A 17,092-nucleotide genomic window follows, 5' to 3' on the forward strand; every position below is an offset into this window, starting at 1 on the left:
CCTGGGAGCGGGGGTGACAGGACCAGGGAAGAGCAGAGTCGTTTCATCCAAGCAGACCTTGCAGAGCCTCTAAAGAGTTGGAACTTCCATCATCACCCCACAACTACCATATGCTGGGCAGGGGACCCCAGGGACTGGGCTCAACTCCCCACAGACTTAGTTAATTCTTACATCAACCATGAGAAGGGGGCATTCCCGTTTAAAACTGAGATTCAGAGATGGAGCGGATTCTCCAAGGTCATGGAGCAAGCAAGGGCAAGGCTAGGATTGTACCCAGGTCTACCAACCTCAAAACTTGAGCATGGTATGCTATAATATTTCTAGTAATGATTCAAGTTACCGTTATGGATGGTTACTGCCTCTATAAAGTCTCCTTCCTCATACCACCATACCCTTTCCCAAATAGAGTTGACTTTCCCTCCTCGTGTTCCCACTGTACTGCGCAGGCATCTATCCGAGTGTTGGTGCATTTATTGGTCACATTTTACTTCATGCCTGCCTCCTCATTAAACTGTAAGCCCCCAAAAGCAGAGCTGAGCAATATTCATCATTTGATCATTCATGTACCATTTATAGTTCATAGTAGCAGCTTAATAAATGTTAATGAATGACTGACTGAATGAAAGCCTGTTGCCTTCCAGTCACTATGTCCACTGCTTGGCAAGTTAGTTAACCTCTTCATGCTTTATTTTCCCCATCTGCAAACTTAAAATTATTAGAATTAACTTATAATCTGCCACTTATGTGGTAGATTAACTTATCTACCACGTACAGATGTAGGGATAAGTTAATTGTTGAAAAGTCACTACAGTATTGATGACCACATAGTAAATGCTTATTTAGTACATGGTAACTATTACTGTGATCACATTTTATTCCCATAATTCCCTTTAAACGGAGAACTTTAAATGAAGTATTATGATCTTGACATCATAGAATAGGACCTGTTATTAGAATGGTTAAATGTCTTGCACAAGATCACGTAGGGAGAAAGAAGCAGAACTTGCACATGTCCCTGGGGGTCTGAGATATTACTCACAAACCCTTACATTTCCAGTTCACATACAGGGTCCCTGTTGATTCTCTTCACCTCCATTTTTAGGTTGGGCTTCAGCAGAGTGGAGATAACCAACAAAGTGATTCAGCCAGTGTGGTCCTGGCACAGCACAGGGTCTGTTTGGAGTGGTTTGGACTAGCACACCTGATGGCATCTTTGCGACGGTGCTGTCCACACTTCCCAGTTGATAGGAGTCACCTGGGCTTCTTACTTAATAACACACACTCCAGGCTCCTCTGATGAGCGTGGGTTTAACAAACAAGCCCAGGTTGTTTTTATCATCAGGGAAGTTTGTGAAACTTTGCTTTGAGAGGGGCTGAGGCCAGACTTTAAAGGACGATGGTGGTGCCCATCTTCCAGGGGGCAGTTATGAACATCTTAGTTGTTGCTGGGTACTGCTCCGCCACGCCCTCCGTCCATGTTTGTAAATATAATATAAGGACTAAGTCAATCTCCCTGATAACGCACCCAGCGTGATAGCAGAGACCAGAACAAGGAGTGGCGTGGCGGGGGAGGCTCAGGTGTTCTCCTTTGACAAAGTCATTGAATCACGGAGCTTTGCTCCTGCACTTTTCTCCCTGGAAAAGCTGCTTATAGACTTCCACGGGGGCTTTCAGAAAGGACCTGTAGGCACCAGCCACCAGAACTGATTATTTCCTAGCATTCAGAGAGGGGGCTGAGCTGTCTCCCAGAGGAGGCTCTAGGAAGAGAGAGCAACAGCTTTGGCAAAAAGGGGCCATTCGCAAGCTTCCCAGGCAGCAAACTAGCGCGCAGATCTGCCCAGCCTCGCATCCTCAGCGAGGCAAGCGCGCGGTGCTCTCCCGGGCAAGTTTTTTAGGAGTGTCCCTTCTCGCCACGGACACGGCAAAGTCTCCAGTTCTCCGACAGACGTTTCCCTTGCAGCTCTGAAGTCGAATTACTCGCCCGCTGGCTGCAGCGTAGAGTGGAGAGGTCCGTGCGCTGTGGTTGCGGGGGGGAGCCCCGCCAGCCAAATGCCAGGATCAGCATGAGAGGCTGGACTTTAGTCCAGGTCTGTCCTCACCCCGGGGGACCGCCGGCTTTGCAGGGTGCAGCTGCGAGGAACTGCTCACTTTTTTCCCCTTGCAAGTCTTTGTTCCAAGCCTGACGTTGCTAGGATTCTGTAATTAACTCCCTCCACTCCAAAGGGGTCTGGAGGCTGGGATGCTCTGCCAGCTCGGAGGATGTTGACTCTGGAGTGGGAGTCCGAAGGACTACAAACAGTGGGTATTGTTGTGATTATATGTGCATCTCTGAAGCTGCTTCATTTGCTGGGACTGATTGATTTTTCGGAAGGTAAAGTGGTCGCTCCCAGTCTGTGCTGTTGGGCAGGTCTGGTTTAGAAGTAGCTATAGATGCTGCAGAAGTTAAGAGGGCTTAATACTCAGAGTAAAAGTTTTAAAATATGCATGTTTGGCATAGAGCATCTAGTGACTGGACAGTTCATTTTGGTTTATCCAGATATTTTATATTAGAAGGGAAAGGATATTGTACCATTATCTTTCTATTTGAAATCTACTTGGGTTTAGCATTTTGTGGGTTAAATATTTTTCTAAGGTGGGAAGTTAGGACTCCTATGGGGTGATAATACGGGTTGGTATTTGGTTGTCAAGTTCATGTTGGCTACCACACCTTAATGTCATTAGTGATTTCATCCTATGAAAGAGCATCTTGATTTGTGAAGAGAATATCTGTGTGTGCCTCATTAGTTAGGAGGTGTGAGGGTGAACCCGGGTGGGTTATTATGATATAAAATGGGTAAGCTTTTGCTATGAAATTGAGTTAATGGGTGCTCAGCAAAAATGTGCTTGGAACACTTGATTTGCAAGTGTTTCATTTGCATTCCCCAGTGAGTCTCATTGCTCATGTGTCTCCTGAGTGGGAACTCATACACACGAGGCAGGACTGTTGCTATCAATAAAAATTAGATCCATCTAACATAAATTTTACTCTTGCTGTCCAAAATGAATTTTGTTATTCAAAGATTGGAGAGTTTTAAAAAGTTGATTAACTTTGCTTTAACTATTTGAATGTATATGTATGTATCAAACACACACACACACATTTTTTTTATAAAATAATGCTTTTACTAAAATAATACCCTTTGAATCATTTAAACCTAAATCATTTGATATCAATTCTACATGCAAGCCTTTCTCTCTTCCTAAGTGAAAGAATGGCGTCCCTGAGATACTTACTAATATTTCTTCCAGATATGGATATGATCTTTTATTGCCAAGTTATGAATATTTACCTCTCACATTGTGTTTAATGTGGGGAGATGGAAATATTTAAACTTGCCTATGCTTTCTGTAATCTTTCTAACTATAGGAGCTAAGACCTGATAGCTACGATGACATCATCCCAAAGCACATCCGGTATACAGGTTGTTTCTGTCAATATGTTAATAACGGTCAATGTATCTTATCTTCAGAAAGGCCTTTTATTCTGCAAAGTAGGTTCATTAGATTCAAACTGTTTAGACAATATAAGAACATACATTCTCTTGTAATCTTCATATCTTCTTTAAAGTGTTCTCAATCAGTTCTGCTTTGACACAATACAAATAATACTGTAATGGTATTAAAACCTCAGAATTTAGTTCTTTTTCCTTTTCTTATATTTCACAGTAATTTTATTTAACCCCTGAAGGAAAATAATGCATAAGCAGGCTTCTCCAATGTTACACAATTTTCCATTCTCTTGTGATTTCTGCCTCAATGCACTAAATGCTAGTGTCTTAATACAGTACAAGTAATTTCAGTTTCTATGATTGGAATACTTTGCTTTTATTTTATTTTGTCACCACGTTTTTGTTCTCTGGGCTTAGTTGAGCCATAGTCCCCAACTTTAGTGCATTGTACTGGAGCTTAGTTTCAGAGCTGGGTGCTAAAGGACAACCCCCACGAATGTATTGAGGAAGTCAACTTTCACAGTGCTATGAGGATAGCGCATAGTTCTTATATTGTCAATGTTAATAATGTAGAAATTTAAAATCAAAAGTCCCAAGTGTAAGGTCCCTGGCAACGATTCAGCTTTTATTCTTCAAGGTCTGTTTCATATCACTTAAAGTTGAAGGTCTGCAGATTCAAACTTCAAATTTGAGTTTCAACAAAATGAAAATTAGAATTGTAAACCTGACTCCCCCAAATAGAATCACAGAAATTTTGAGTTGATCTGAAATGTCTTCCTTGGGAGAGATATCTAAATCATATTCCTATCCATATCTGAATCTATATTTCTATATCTACACACACACACACATACACATAGAGATATACATAAATATGTTTAGATATTATGTGAAATGTTCAGTAAGCTGGAGAAAGTTTTGATTCCATATAGAATCCACGATCATGCTGAACCACAAGGATGCAGGTTATCCCCATACATGAGGGAAGACCCGCATATACCTGTTGAGCGAGTCCCTTTTTCCTCTGAAATACATGTTAGGAAATATTAGTCTGGGCCAACTCTTATTTTGCATAGGAGACAACTACAATCCAGTGAGGTTAACTGACTTGTCATAAGGCAAATGTCACTGGGAGCAGAAGCAGGATCAAAAAATAAAGACTACTGAATCCTATACAGTGCTTTTCCTACTGCAACATACTTTTATACATCTTCCTTAATGTTGGGAAAAGGAATAAATGAAAATGCACATGGGAAGTTTCTGGAATTCTTGAGCCTTTTCCTGAATTGACTGTTAATATCATGTGAAATATTTGTGGCAGATGCATTTAAAAGAAAATCACATAATGGGCAAATAATTTCTACAAAGTTTTGACCTCAATCCAGGAATGAGACCCAAGCATGGGATATAAATGAGCTAAGCCAGACCGCTGACTTTTGTCATAAATTAGAGGCAAGATTAGGACAAAAGCAAGCCAAGCTGTCTCCCCAGCCCCTTGCAAACCTCTACGATCTGCACTGAATTTTGACCAAATGTGACTTACATTCAATCATGATGAATGTCCAGTTCAAGCAGAGTCCAAGGATGAAGTCCGGTGAGAAGATGACACCTCTATCCTAGGCCTCCTGCCTGTTTCTTTAGACTATGACATTGTCTAAGCAGAAACAGAACCTGGACTTTTTGATCAGTAGCCAAGTAAAGGATTAAGAAAAAATTGCAGCTAAAGTGCAAACCACCATAAAAAATTAGATGATCAGAACCTTCATTCTTTCTAGCTGCAAATAATAAAGGCTGACAGGGTTATCCCAATGCAAATTGCTAAATTCTTCATTAAGATTACATCACCTAGAAAATATAACCCACAAGAGGCCAGAGAATTAGCCTCTTTTTTATGGTGGAGAAGTGCAGGTGAAAAGGCCCAGAGTAGAAGTTTGAGCTTCTTTTAGGCAGCATTGAGCTTACAAGCTGTCCTCAGGAAGCAGTGATACATCAATGGTACCATCATGGACTATTTTCTCCAGTGTGATTTTCTATATAATACATTAGAAAGTACTTCTGAGTTGATTTGAATGAGAGAGTCCACATTAATGTTGAGATAAAGCAGTATTGCCTTAATATTTTCATCTCTAATGTTGACTAGAATTAGACATAGAAAAGGGTTAAGGGAAACAATTCCTTGTTTTGGTTTCCAATTTTGATGGTCTTATTTTTTAAAAAAAGTTTTAATTGAAATTCACGACTTAAGACTCAAAAGCAATTTGTAAAGAAGATCAAAATAACCAATGTGATTTTATTATGGGGATTTGAAATTTTGCACGTATTCACTCAGTAAGGGGAAGGAGAAAGAACACTCATGAGATTAGGCGCATCATTTCATACTTTAGCTTGTGATCTTGTCATATTGAATTCTAATGTGTGCAGGGTACCCTGTTGGGTATTGACTGAGAGGGTGGGGAAGTGTGAGATGAACATTGAAGTGCCCTCAACAAACTTCCATTCTAGTAAAGGAGACTACTTACTAAACAAGACAATAGGAAATAATGCTGGGCATAGGCCCAAGCCATGGCCGGTAGAAGCACAGGTAGAAAGGTTCATTCTGGAAAGGACTCCAGGGAAGGTTTAATGGAGAAGAAAAACTAGTTGTACAGGACCTTGGAGTGAGAGAAGCGTTTCCCAAATTGGAAAATCCAGGAAGAAGATTCCAGGCTGAGCAAAGAAATTGAGCTGTGACTCTAGGCGCAGACAATGGGTGGCTTGCGTTCATTAGGACAGTGAATTGAGTATGGCTCGTAGCATATGGGTCTAAGAACAGTAAAATAAAATATGTGGCTGGATAAGTTATTTGGGGTTCAACACTAGAAGTGCAGACTTATTGCCTAGCCATTGAAGAGCCATTGACTCAGAGACTTCAACTTTCAGGGAGCAAGTGGTACAGATCCATGTTTTAGGTCGGTCAACCTGGGAGTAGGTGAAGATGAGTTCAGAGGTAAGAAGGTGGAAGCAGAGATACTAGTTATGCTTTTGTAGCAATTCAGATGGGAGATTAGAAGGACAAAAATCCACAGAATTCCCTCCTCAATAAAATACTTGGCGAGAACTGTTCATTTCCAGTTTTTCCAGAAGTTCTTATTTAATATGATATCCATGACATGCAGCTCTTTGGAAACAATATATTTCTACTTTATTTCAGAGCCACTTTGTTTGGCTTTATTAAATATCCTTTTTTTATGAGAAAAGAAAGAAATGTGGAGTATGCAGAGATCATAACTATAGGTATAGTGGAAGGAACTTAAAACTTTAGATAGATTTATCTGCTGTCTTACAAGGTCTTCAATTATTGTAAACTTTTTATTTTGAAAAATTTTACACCTAAAACAAGGTATAGAAAATAGTGTAATGAATTGTCATATATTCATTATCTAGCTTCAATAATTATCAGTACTTTGCCATTTGTTATCATATGGCTTGCATTTAATAAATATTTATTGATTGTCTACAGTATGTCAGGCACTAGGCTAGGCTCTAGAATATAGAGATCAATTAAAGATAGTTGCTGCCTTCAAGAAACTCTCAGTTGCATAGGAAGAAAAAGAATACTAACAAATAAAATATAATACATCATGGTAGATAGACCAGTACAAGAAAATCCAAGAAGAATGTAAGGTAATTAAGTCCAAGTGGAGGAGATGAAAGCAATCAGAGATGACTCCATGGTGGAGGTGACCTCTAATCCTGGTTTTTATGGATGAAGAGAAGTGTATAAGATTGATATGTAAGAATGGTGCTTATGCAAGTACTATATGTAAAACACTGGGTGAGGTAACACCATGTACAAGCACAGGGCCATGATACACCATGTGAAATTCCTGGAACAACAATAAAAAGTAGGAGAGGAGTTGACAGTTTTACTCCTTCTCCTTAATTGTACAATTATCCTTGCTGTTTAGCACAGTGCTTGGTATATAGAAGTTACTGAAGAAAATTATGGCCTGAACGCCATTTGCCTCCATACAGGAATAGTGCCAGTACACATCTGCTTATCCCACATAATAAATAACTTCCAGTACCATTTTCAGGTTTCCAAAGTAGCCTAAAACTATTGATTCGTTAAGATTTTTGTTATATATATTTTTTCTGTTAGTAACATTTCACATCAAAATCCCCTCGCAAAGTGAAGATACCTGCACAGCAAACACATCTGTTTGTTAGAACTCCTGAGCCAGGGAGATAATTTCAATTAAGATAACCAACAATGAGCTGCAGAATCCCAGCTTATAGGAACTCTGGTTTGCTGGAAAAGCAACACTTTCAATTCTGTAACTGGAAAAACGTTTAGATTTATTGCTAAAATATAACAAATATGTATTACTGTGTGGAAGGGAAGGGAGGATGGTCAGGTGTTTTACTGCCTTCGAGAAATTTCCAAATTGGTTAGAGGTCAAACAGCTCATGAGTAACTAATCCAAGATGAAAAAGTATTGTGAGAGGGAGTAAGGCCTTTAGAAAACTGAAAAAGAAGAGCCATCTAGAAGATTCTGGCGAAGGCTGCATAAAGATGGTAACATTTTAAATCTCAAGACTTGAGAGATCCAAAACTTTGACAGGTACAGACTAGAAATTAAAAGCAGAAATTTGAACTATATTTTTAAAAGGCAGTTTCCTGAACTCATTTTTGTAATCAGATTGGCACTAAAAATTTCATTATTTAAAATACCAAGTTTCTGCTTGGACCTGGCAATGTGCTTGATACTGATTAGTTTGGGGACTATTATTTTCCAGTTCTAATTATTTTTACTTACTTTGGTAACTTGTGCCTCATCCAATCTGGAAGAGGAGAGCTATAATTTTAAGTGGGCAGTCAGGGGAGTGGAAGGGGAATGCCCTCCAGTCAAAAATCATCAGGAAACACACCTGTGGTTGAATACTTTTCTTTTATTATTCATTGCAGAAAGAGAGAATACACGCTGCAGAGAAAGGTGGAATGTCTCAGAGAGTGTTAGGATTTATTACAGGGTTTGAGCTCATTTTGGTGCCTTTGGAGAAGGTTTAAGGAAGCAAGACATTGGCCTGGACAGGAAGCTGTCAAGAAGCCAGAGTCATGCTGTGATTGGGTAGCTGGTATCTACAAGTAGTGAAGACTAGACAGAGGTGAAAGCTGTAATAGGTAAAGCAGCAGCAATTACTTGTATTAGCTGGGATAGGATATATTTGATTATTTTTGAGGTTTAAAGTTCATGTTAGGCCAGGCGCGGTGGCTCATGCCTGTAATCCCAGCACCTTGGGAGACCGAGGCGGGCGGATCACCTGAGATCAGGAGTTTGAGACCTGCCTGACCAACATGGAGAAACCCTGTCTCCCCTAAAAATACAAAATTAGCAGGGCGCGGTGGTGAATGCCTCTAATCTCAGCTACTCTGGAGTCTGAGGTGGGAGAATCGCTTGAATCTAGGAGGCGGAGGATACAGTGAGCCAAGATCATGCCACTGCACTCCAGCCTGGGCAACAAGAGCAAAACTCCATCTCAAAAAAAAAAAAGAAAAAGTTCATGTGTTTGCTTCTGTTCAAACATGAGTATAGAGTGCTCTTGTTGTTATATTGATCAACCGTGGGTCCACAGTGGTGTTTTCTGATGTCCATATTCTAGGAAATCGCTTATAATCAGCAAGAAAACAACAAGACCTAACTAATAAACCAGCTCAGCACCTTCCGGGTGCCCACAGGTGCTTTTCATCGTCTCTCACATAACAAGGGAGAAGGCAGAATAAGGCGAGAGGGAAGAGTATAGGCTATAAAGCACACAGATTTGAGTTTAAATCCTAATTCACTAACTGTGAACAAGTTACTTAATTCTCCCAAGCTTCGATTTCCTTTTCCTATAATGGGGTTAATAATCCCAGTCTTTGAAGGTTATTGTAGGGAATACTAAAATATAAAATATAACTGGAATATCTAGCTCTATTCTTCATCCACAAATAGGAGCCAATCAGTGCCTTTCTTGTAATTGTGTTGAAACAACAGTTGCCACATTCCAATTTCTTGAATTCGACTAGCCGTTCTCTGAAGAATGCTTCACCTAGCTGACCTGTTAGACCCAGATTGTTGGGCCCAACCCATGGAGTTTCCAATTCAGTAAATCTGGGGTTGGGGTCTGGGAATTCACATTTCTAATGGGTTCTTACTTGAGAATCATGCTGCTGGTCCAGGGGCCAAACATTGAGAACCATTGAGTTAGGTAATAAATTAGAAAGGCCAAACCCATGGTATCTGCAGTGTGTTCTGCGCCAAGTTGTCTGACGCCTGCTGAGCTTGATTCTCAAGTAGTGGCCAGCCAGCTTTTTCAGCAGTAAACATTTTAGATTTTGTGGGCCATGCAGTCTGTCGCAACTCCTCAACTCTGTTGTAGCGCAAAAGCAGCCATAGATAATATGCAAACAGATAGGTGTGGCCATGTTCTAATAAAACATTGTAGATGCTCTTTGAATCCCATATGATTTTCATATGTCACAGTATATTTATTTAATGTCTGCCTCTTTAACTATGATTTTACATGTGAAACAATGTTTAGCTGGCAGGCGATACTAAAATTGACAACAGACTAGATTTGGCCTACCACTGTATGTTGCCAGCCCTTGTTCTAGAGTTGGCAATAAAGGGAACCATTGAGAAGGGGGTCTCAGGTTGATGACTTATTGTTTTTTGGAAATTTAACTAGATTTTTCTGTCCCTTCTGTATTATTGAGGGGGATGGAGGTCTAGTCTCTTTTTAGGGGGTTGGTGGAATTGTCTGCCAAATTGTCAAGTGATTTAAATTAACACATATGTGTTTGTTCAATAAAACGACTTCCTTTTCCCTGACTTCATACTGCTGGACCAACTTAGATAGTTGTTATATAAATTAAGCCATCTGCCTGGTATTGTCATACAAGGAATCAATGCTTGAGTGCCCTGTCCTACTGGTTTTCATTTTCAGTATTATTGTCTCTTGGAAAAGTTGATAATATACTCTTTTCATTGAGTTTGCAAACTCTTATTTCCTAGATTTGTTAAAGACCCATTTCAATTTTTAAAATTACATTGCTATTCACACTGAGCCTTTTGAGTCTAGGACACATACATTCAATCAACAAATAGTAAAAAATAAAATCACCTTAAGTCTACACTCTCTTAAAAATAAAAGATCCATGAGTAGTGGATAAGATCATGGTCTTTGAAGTGAGACAGACCTAGAGTTCATTTCCAGCTTTTCTTTTTACTGGCTGTGATCTTGGAGAAGATATAACCACCTGAACCCCAGTTCTCTCATTTGTAAAATGGAATACTAGTCGTAGCTACCTCACGGCATCATTGTGAAATTTAAATTAAATGATACTTGTTAAAACTCTCCTTAGCCCAGTGCCTATCACACAGAGCTCAATAAATATACGGGCATTATTTATAGTGTTAACATCATTGCTTTCTTTGCTTTGCATAGTCATCATACCCATTATTAGCATAATCACTTATTCAGTCATCCAGGAAAGAAAGGTTTCCGAGTGTGATCTGTATACCAAGAACTGTACTAGTTATTGAGAATATAAAGATGTAATTTTTACTATGTTGGGTTTATATATAAATGAACATACCAAGAAATTAGTTTAGTAAATTGCCTGGGCCTCACATCTATGTAGATTTTAGAGAGGCATAAAAGAAAGATTGACCAATCCTATTTAGAAAGTGGAGAGCATCAGAAAGGACTCAAAGAGGTGATCTTTGAGCTGCATCTGAGCAACACTTTTAGCACTCAGCATCAAGCAGACTTGAGAACCACTGGCAATTGATAAATCCTACTTTAGCATTTCCAAGAACACCTCATGCTGATCTCAGTTTCAAATTCCTGGCTTCTATTATTCACAGAACTCCTTCTCCTACACAAACGCCACTCTTCTTTCCCCATTTCAGCTTTAAGTGAAACCCACCCTCTCTTTAATACCACCCTTTCTTCCTAATCTGAATTCAGTTACTCCTGATGTATGTAGTACAGCAAACACAACACTTAATAATGAACCCTGATGCCCTGTCCCTGAAATCACCTAATTTGTGTTCATTCATTTTCTCTCCAGCTGAACAAGAGAGAACACCCTACCTCAGTACATTGTGAATTTTCCCTGTGTTTCCACGGTATCCAGAGCTGTATGGAGTGTGTTACCCAGGCTCGATGATACAGGCGTAAACAGATACCTTGTGTTCTTGCACTTCACATTGTTGTGCTTTGCAGATAATGTGCTTTTTACAAAGTGAAGGCTTCTGGCAACCCTGCTGAGCAAGCCTTTTGGTGCCGTTTTTCCAACAGCATGTGCTCACTTTGTGTTTTTGTGTCACATTTTGGAAATGTTTACAGTATTTCAAACATTTTCATTATTATTGTATCTGTTTTAGCAATCTTTGACTAGTGATCTTTGGTGTTACTAGAGAAATTTTTGTACCACATACACCAGGAATAATCGAGATCAGATTAGGAGCACCATGAACCACATCCATATAAGATTGCAAACTTAATCTATAAATACTGTGTGTGTTCTGACTGCTCCACTGACCGGCCATTCCCCAATCTCTCTCCCTCTCCACAGGGCCAGCCTGTTCCCTGAAACACAGCAATATTGAAATTATGCCAATTAATAATCCTACAATGGCCTCTAAGTGTTCAAGTAAAGGGAAGATCATACATCTCCCACTTTAAATCAAAAGCTAGAAAGCATTAAGCTTTAGTGAGGAAGGCATGTTGAAAGTCAAGATTGGCCGAAAGCTAAGCCTCTTGTGCCAGTTAGCCAAATTGTGAATACAAAGAAATCGTTCTCAAAGGAAATAAAAAGTGCTACCTCACTGAACACATGAAGGATAAGAAAGCAAAACAGCCTTATTGCTAATATGGAGAAAGTTTTAGGGATCTGAATAGAAGATTAAACCAGCCATAGCCTTCCCTTAATTCAAAGCTTAACCCAGAACAAGGCCCTAACTCTCTTCATCTCTGTGAAGGCTAAGAGAGGTAAGGAAGCTACAGAAGAAAAGTCTGAAGCTAGCAGATGTTGGTTCATGAGGTTTAAGGTAAGAAGTTATCTCCATAACATAAGAATGCAAGGTGAAGCAGCAAATACTAATGTAGTAGCTACAGGAAGTTACCTAGAAGGTCTAGCTAAGGTAACTACACCAAACAACAGATTCTCAATGTAGATGAAACAACCTTCTATTGGGAGAAGATGCTATCTAAAAGTTTCATAGCTAGAGAGGAGAAGTCAATGTCTGGTTTTAAAGCCTCAAAGGACGTGCTGACTCTCTTAGCAGCTAATGCAGCTGATGACTTTAAGTTGAAGCCAGTCCTCATTTACCATTCCAACCTAGACTTCACCAGGATTCTATTCCATCTCAAGAAACCACTTTCTTTGCCCATCTAGAAGAAGTTACTCCTCATTTGTTCTAGTTTGATCATGAGATTGTAGTAGTTCAGTTAAATATTCAGGGTCCACTTCTAAGTCTAGTTCTCTTGCTATTTCCACAACATTTGCAGTTACTTCCTCTACTGAATTATTAAACCCCTCAAAATCATTCGTGAGAGTTAAAGTCTACTTTTTGGCTGATTTAAAAATTATGCTAAATCTACTCTGCCTGTGTTCTATAAGTGGAACAAAGCCTGAATGACAAAACATCTGTTTACAGCATGGTTTCCTGAAAGTTTTAAACCCACTCCTGAGACCTACTGCTCACAAAGAGATTCCTTTCAAAATATTAGTACTCAGTGACAATGCACCTGGTCATCCAGGAGCTGATGGAGATGTATTAATGTTGTTGTTATGCCTCTGAACACAACATCCATTCTGCAGCCCTTACATCAAGGAGTAATTTTGACTTTCACATCTTATTATTTAAGAAATACATTTTGTAAAGCTATAGCTGCCATAAAGAGTGATTCCTGTGATAGATCTAGACAAAGTAAATTGAAAACCTTCTGGAAAGGATTCGCCATTCTATATGCCATTAAGAACTTTCACAATTCATTATTGGAGGTTAAAATAACACAGGAGTTTGGAAAAAGTTGACTTCAACTCTCATGAATGATTTTGAGCGGTTCAATAATTCAGTAGAGGAAGTAACTGCAAATGTGGTAGAAATAGCAAGGGAACTAGAATTCGAATGGGGAGCCTGAATATTTAACTGAACTACTACAATCTCATGATCAAACTAGAACAAATGAGGAGTACCATCTTCTAGATGGGCAAAGAAAGTGGTTTCTTGAGATGGAATCGACTTCTGGTGAAGATGCTATGAACATTATTGAATTGATAGCTAAGAATTTAGAATACTACATGAACTTAATTGAGAAAGCAGCAGCAGCAGGATTTGAGAGGATTGAGTCTAATTTTGAAAGAAGTTCTACAGTAGATAAAATAACAGCATCACATGCTACAGAGAAATCTCTTGTGAAAGGAAGAGTTCAATCAATGAGGCAAATTTCATTGTCTTATTTTAAGAAATTGCCACAATTACTCCAAACTTCAGCAACTATCACCTTGATCAGTCAGCAGCCAACAACATTAAGGCCAGTTCTACCAGCAAAAATATTATACTTACTAATCTTTTCGCAATATTGCTGAAGAATCAAATGATTGTTAGCAATTTTTAATAGTAAAGTATTTTTAAAGTACAGGTTGCACATTGTTTTTTAGACATAATGCTACTGCACACTTAATAGACTACAGTATTGTGTAAACATAACTTTTATATTCACAGGAAAACCATAAAAGGAAAGTATGATTTGCTTGATTGTGATTATTTTTATTGTAGTGGTCTGGAACAGAACCCACACTATTTTTGAGGTATGGCTGTATTTATCAGTGGGTTCTTCAATTGCATCTTTAATAGATTGTCCTTTTAAATCAATATACTTGTCCTTTTAAACCAACATGCTTTTTAAATCAATATACTTGTCTTATCTCAACCTCATCCCCGTACTGGGAAGTATACCTTAGGCAGAAAAAAAGAGGCTCTGACTCTGAAACTTCTATGGCTCCTTCTCCCTTTCTTCTGTGCCTATCTTATGCTCTAGTGCTAGCAAACTCCCCATCGTTTTCCAAACACTCTCTACTGTTTCATCTTCATGCCTTTCTTTGAAGTATGAACACTCCTCCTTCTAGAACACATCTCTTAGGTGTTCACATGATTCTGATTAACTCCTTCTTATCCTTTAAGCTCAGCTTAGGAGGTATTTTTTCCAGAAAACCTCCTTTGAACCACCTAGTTAGATCAAGTGCCTGTTTCATAGTACTTCAAAGTGCATTAAACTCTTGATTTCTATGTCTTTCTCTTTTGATAAATTTCAAGCATCACGTAGGTAGAATACTTATCTTTCTATCCTCAACGCCCTGTGGGAGTGAGTGAACTGTTAGGTGGATCATGGACAGGCAAGTTTATTCAGAGGCTCTGGTAATATAATAAGTTACTCAGAATTTACACAACAGGCTTGAATTAGTATATTAACAATTTTTAAACATTTTGTTTTAGGCAGGGATTCTCAACATTGGCACTATGAACACTTGGGTCTGGATAATTCTTTGAGTTACGTGCTGTCTTCTGCACTATAGGATGATTGACAGCATCCCTGGTCTCTACCAACTAAATGCCAATAGCACCTTTCTGGGAGTTGTGACAAGCGAAAGTGTTTCAAGGCACTGCCAAATGTCCAGTGGGTGCAGGGTAGGTGAGATCACTCCCCCAACCCTCATTGAGAACCTCAGAGTTGAGGTATAACCAAACACAATTTGTAAGCCTTTATATATACATGCTTTCATAAATTACAAAACTAAATTTAAATTTGAAAACATCAATGCACTGAAAATTATTGGAAACCAAACCCGAGTGTTGGGGAAGTATATGATTTTCTACTACAGAGGTAATAAACAATCATTGAGGAAAACGTATAAATACAAAAGAAAGAAACATGAGGAAAATACCCCCAGTCCCACCATTCTAACAATAACCACTGATAATATTTTCATTTGTTTATTTTCAATATTTTTCTCCATGTATATCTGATCGTTTAAACTTAGTAATATTGTATTACTATAAAATTTTACACAGATTTAAATTCAATATTAGAACACAGGTATTTTTACATTAGTTTACAGATTTTTCATAAATATTTTAATACCTATATTATAGTCTATAAATGTGTATAATATAGTTTACTAATCCTGACTTTAGAATAAGTAATTTCTTCTTTTAGTATTTGGAAAATTATGTAATAAATTATCTGTGTGTGAAGTTCCTTATGTATTTAGAATTGTGTTCTTAAGATAGAGTCATAGAGTGGAATTAATGGAACAAGAGAATGAACTGTTTCAAGTCTTCACACACACACACACACACACACACACACACACACAGAGACACGGCAAATTTGCATTTCAAAAGGGACACTCAAATTTACCTGTCCCACTGTAATGTGGGGAGTAACCAGTGGTTTGGGCTCACTGCAGTGTCAGGACATACTATTGATTAGGGTACACTTGGAAGGTGAGCCCTAATGACATGCTGACAAGCTCAATGTTAATGGGTGTTAGTGATTCCAAGAACCTTTGTCTTAGGAATGGACTGCTAATGGCTTTTAAACCAATATTAGGAATTTTAATTTTCTGTAAGTATGAAATTCTCATTAGAGCTTGAAAATACTTTTCCTGTTCTCCTCTCTTGTCAATGCAGATACATCCCTTTATGAAAAGGGCTAACACTTTTATCAATTATCACATCCATTTTAACCATCAAGCCTGGTACTAAGCAGGCATTAGATTATTCATGGAAAGAAAAAATAATACACTTTTGTACCAGATGAAGTATTTCCTGGGTCTGTTTATTTAGGAGGAAAATTGGCATGCATAAAACTATTGCTATGCATATTCAGATAAATATTTCCTGGGACTTAGTAGTAGATGTGGTTTACTTAGATGAACTTAAATAGCAGGGAGGCAGTGAAGAGAGTAATATCTCTATTTATTTTTATACTTTAAGTTCTAGGGTACATGTGCACAACGTGCTGGTTTGTTACATAGGTATATATGTGCCAGGTTGGTTTGCTTCACCCATCAACTCGTCATTTGCATTAGGTATTTATCCTAGTACTATCCCTCACCCAGCACCCCACCTCCAACAGGCCCTAGTGTGTGATGTTCCCTGTCCTGTGTCCATGTGTGTTCTCATTGTTCAACTCCCATCTATGAGTGAGAACATGCAGTGTTTGGTTTTCTGTCCTTGTGATAGTTTGCTGACAATGATGGTTTCTGGCTTCATCCATGTCCCTGCAAAGGACATGAACTCATCCTTTTTTATGGCTGGATAGTATTCCATGGTGGATATGTGCCACATTTTCTTAATCCAGTCTATCATTGATGGAGATTTGGGTTGATTCCAAGTCTTCACTATTGTGAATAGTGCCACAAAATACATACGTGTGCATGTGTCTTTATAGTAGCATGATTTATAATCCTTTGGGTATATACCCAGTAATGGGATCGTTGGGTCAAATGGTATTTCTAGTTCTAGATCCTTGAGGAATCGCCGCATTGTCTTCCACAGTGGTTG

At 38.7% G+C, this 17,092-nt stretch overlaps 1 protein-coding gene across 2 annotated transcripts in view; it reads left to right on the forward strand.

Moving 5' to 3' along the window:
• Positions 1-17,092, forward strand: part of KCNIP4 (Kv channel interacting protein 4) — a 611,550-nt gene that overhangs the window by 327,857 nt on the left and 266,601 nt on the right. Inside the window, exon 1 of one of the 2 annotated variants that reach the window (XM_011994263.1) lies at positions 2,176-2,371. The exons of the other annotated variant lie outside the window; for it this stretch is intronic. Within the exon in view, the coding sequence (XP_011849653.1) occupies positions 2,260-2,371 (112 nt within the window). The 5' untranslated portion in view covers positions 2,176-2,259. Of the gene's footprint in view, positions 1-2,175; positions 2,372-17,092 lie in introns of those variants that run through there. 2 annotated transcript variants of the gene reach the window in all.

This window comes from Mandrillus leucophaeus, unplaced genomic scaffold, assembly GCF_000951045.1.
Source record: "Mandrillus leucophaeus isolate KB7577 unplaced genomic scaffold, Mleu.le_1.0 Scaffold449, whole genome shotgun sequence".
NCBI classification, from domain to species: Eukaryota; Metazoa; Chordata; class Mammalia; order Primates; family Cercopithecidae; genus Mandrillus; species Mandrillus leucophaeus.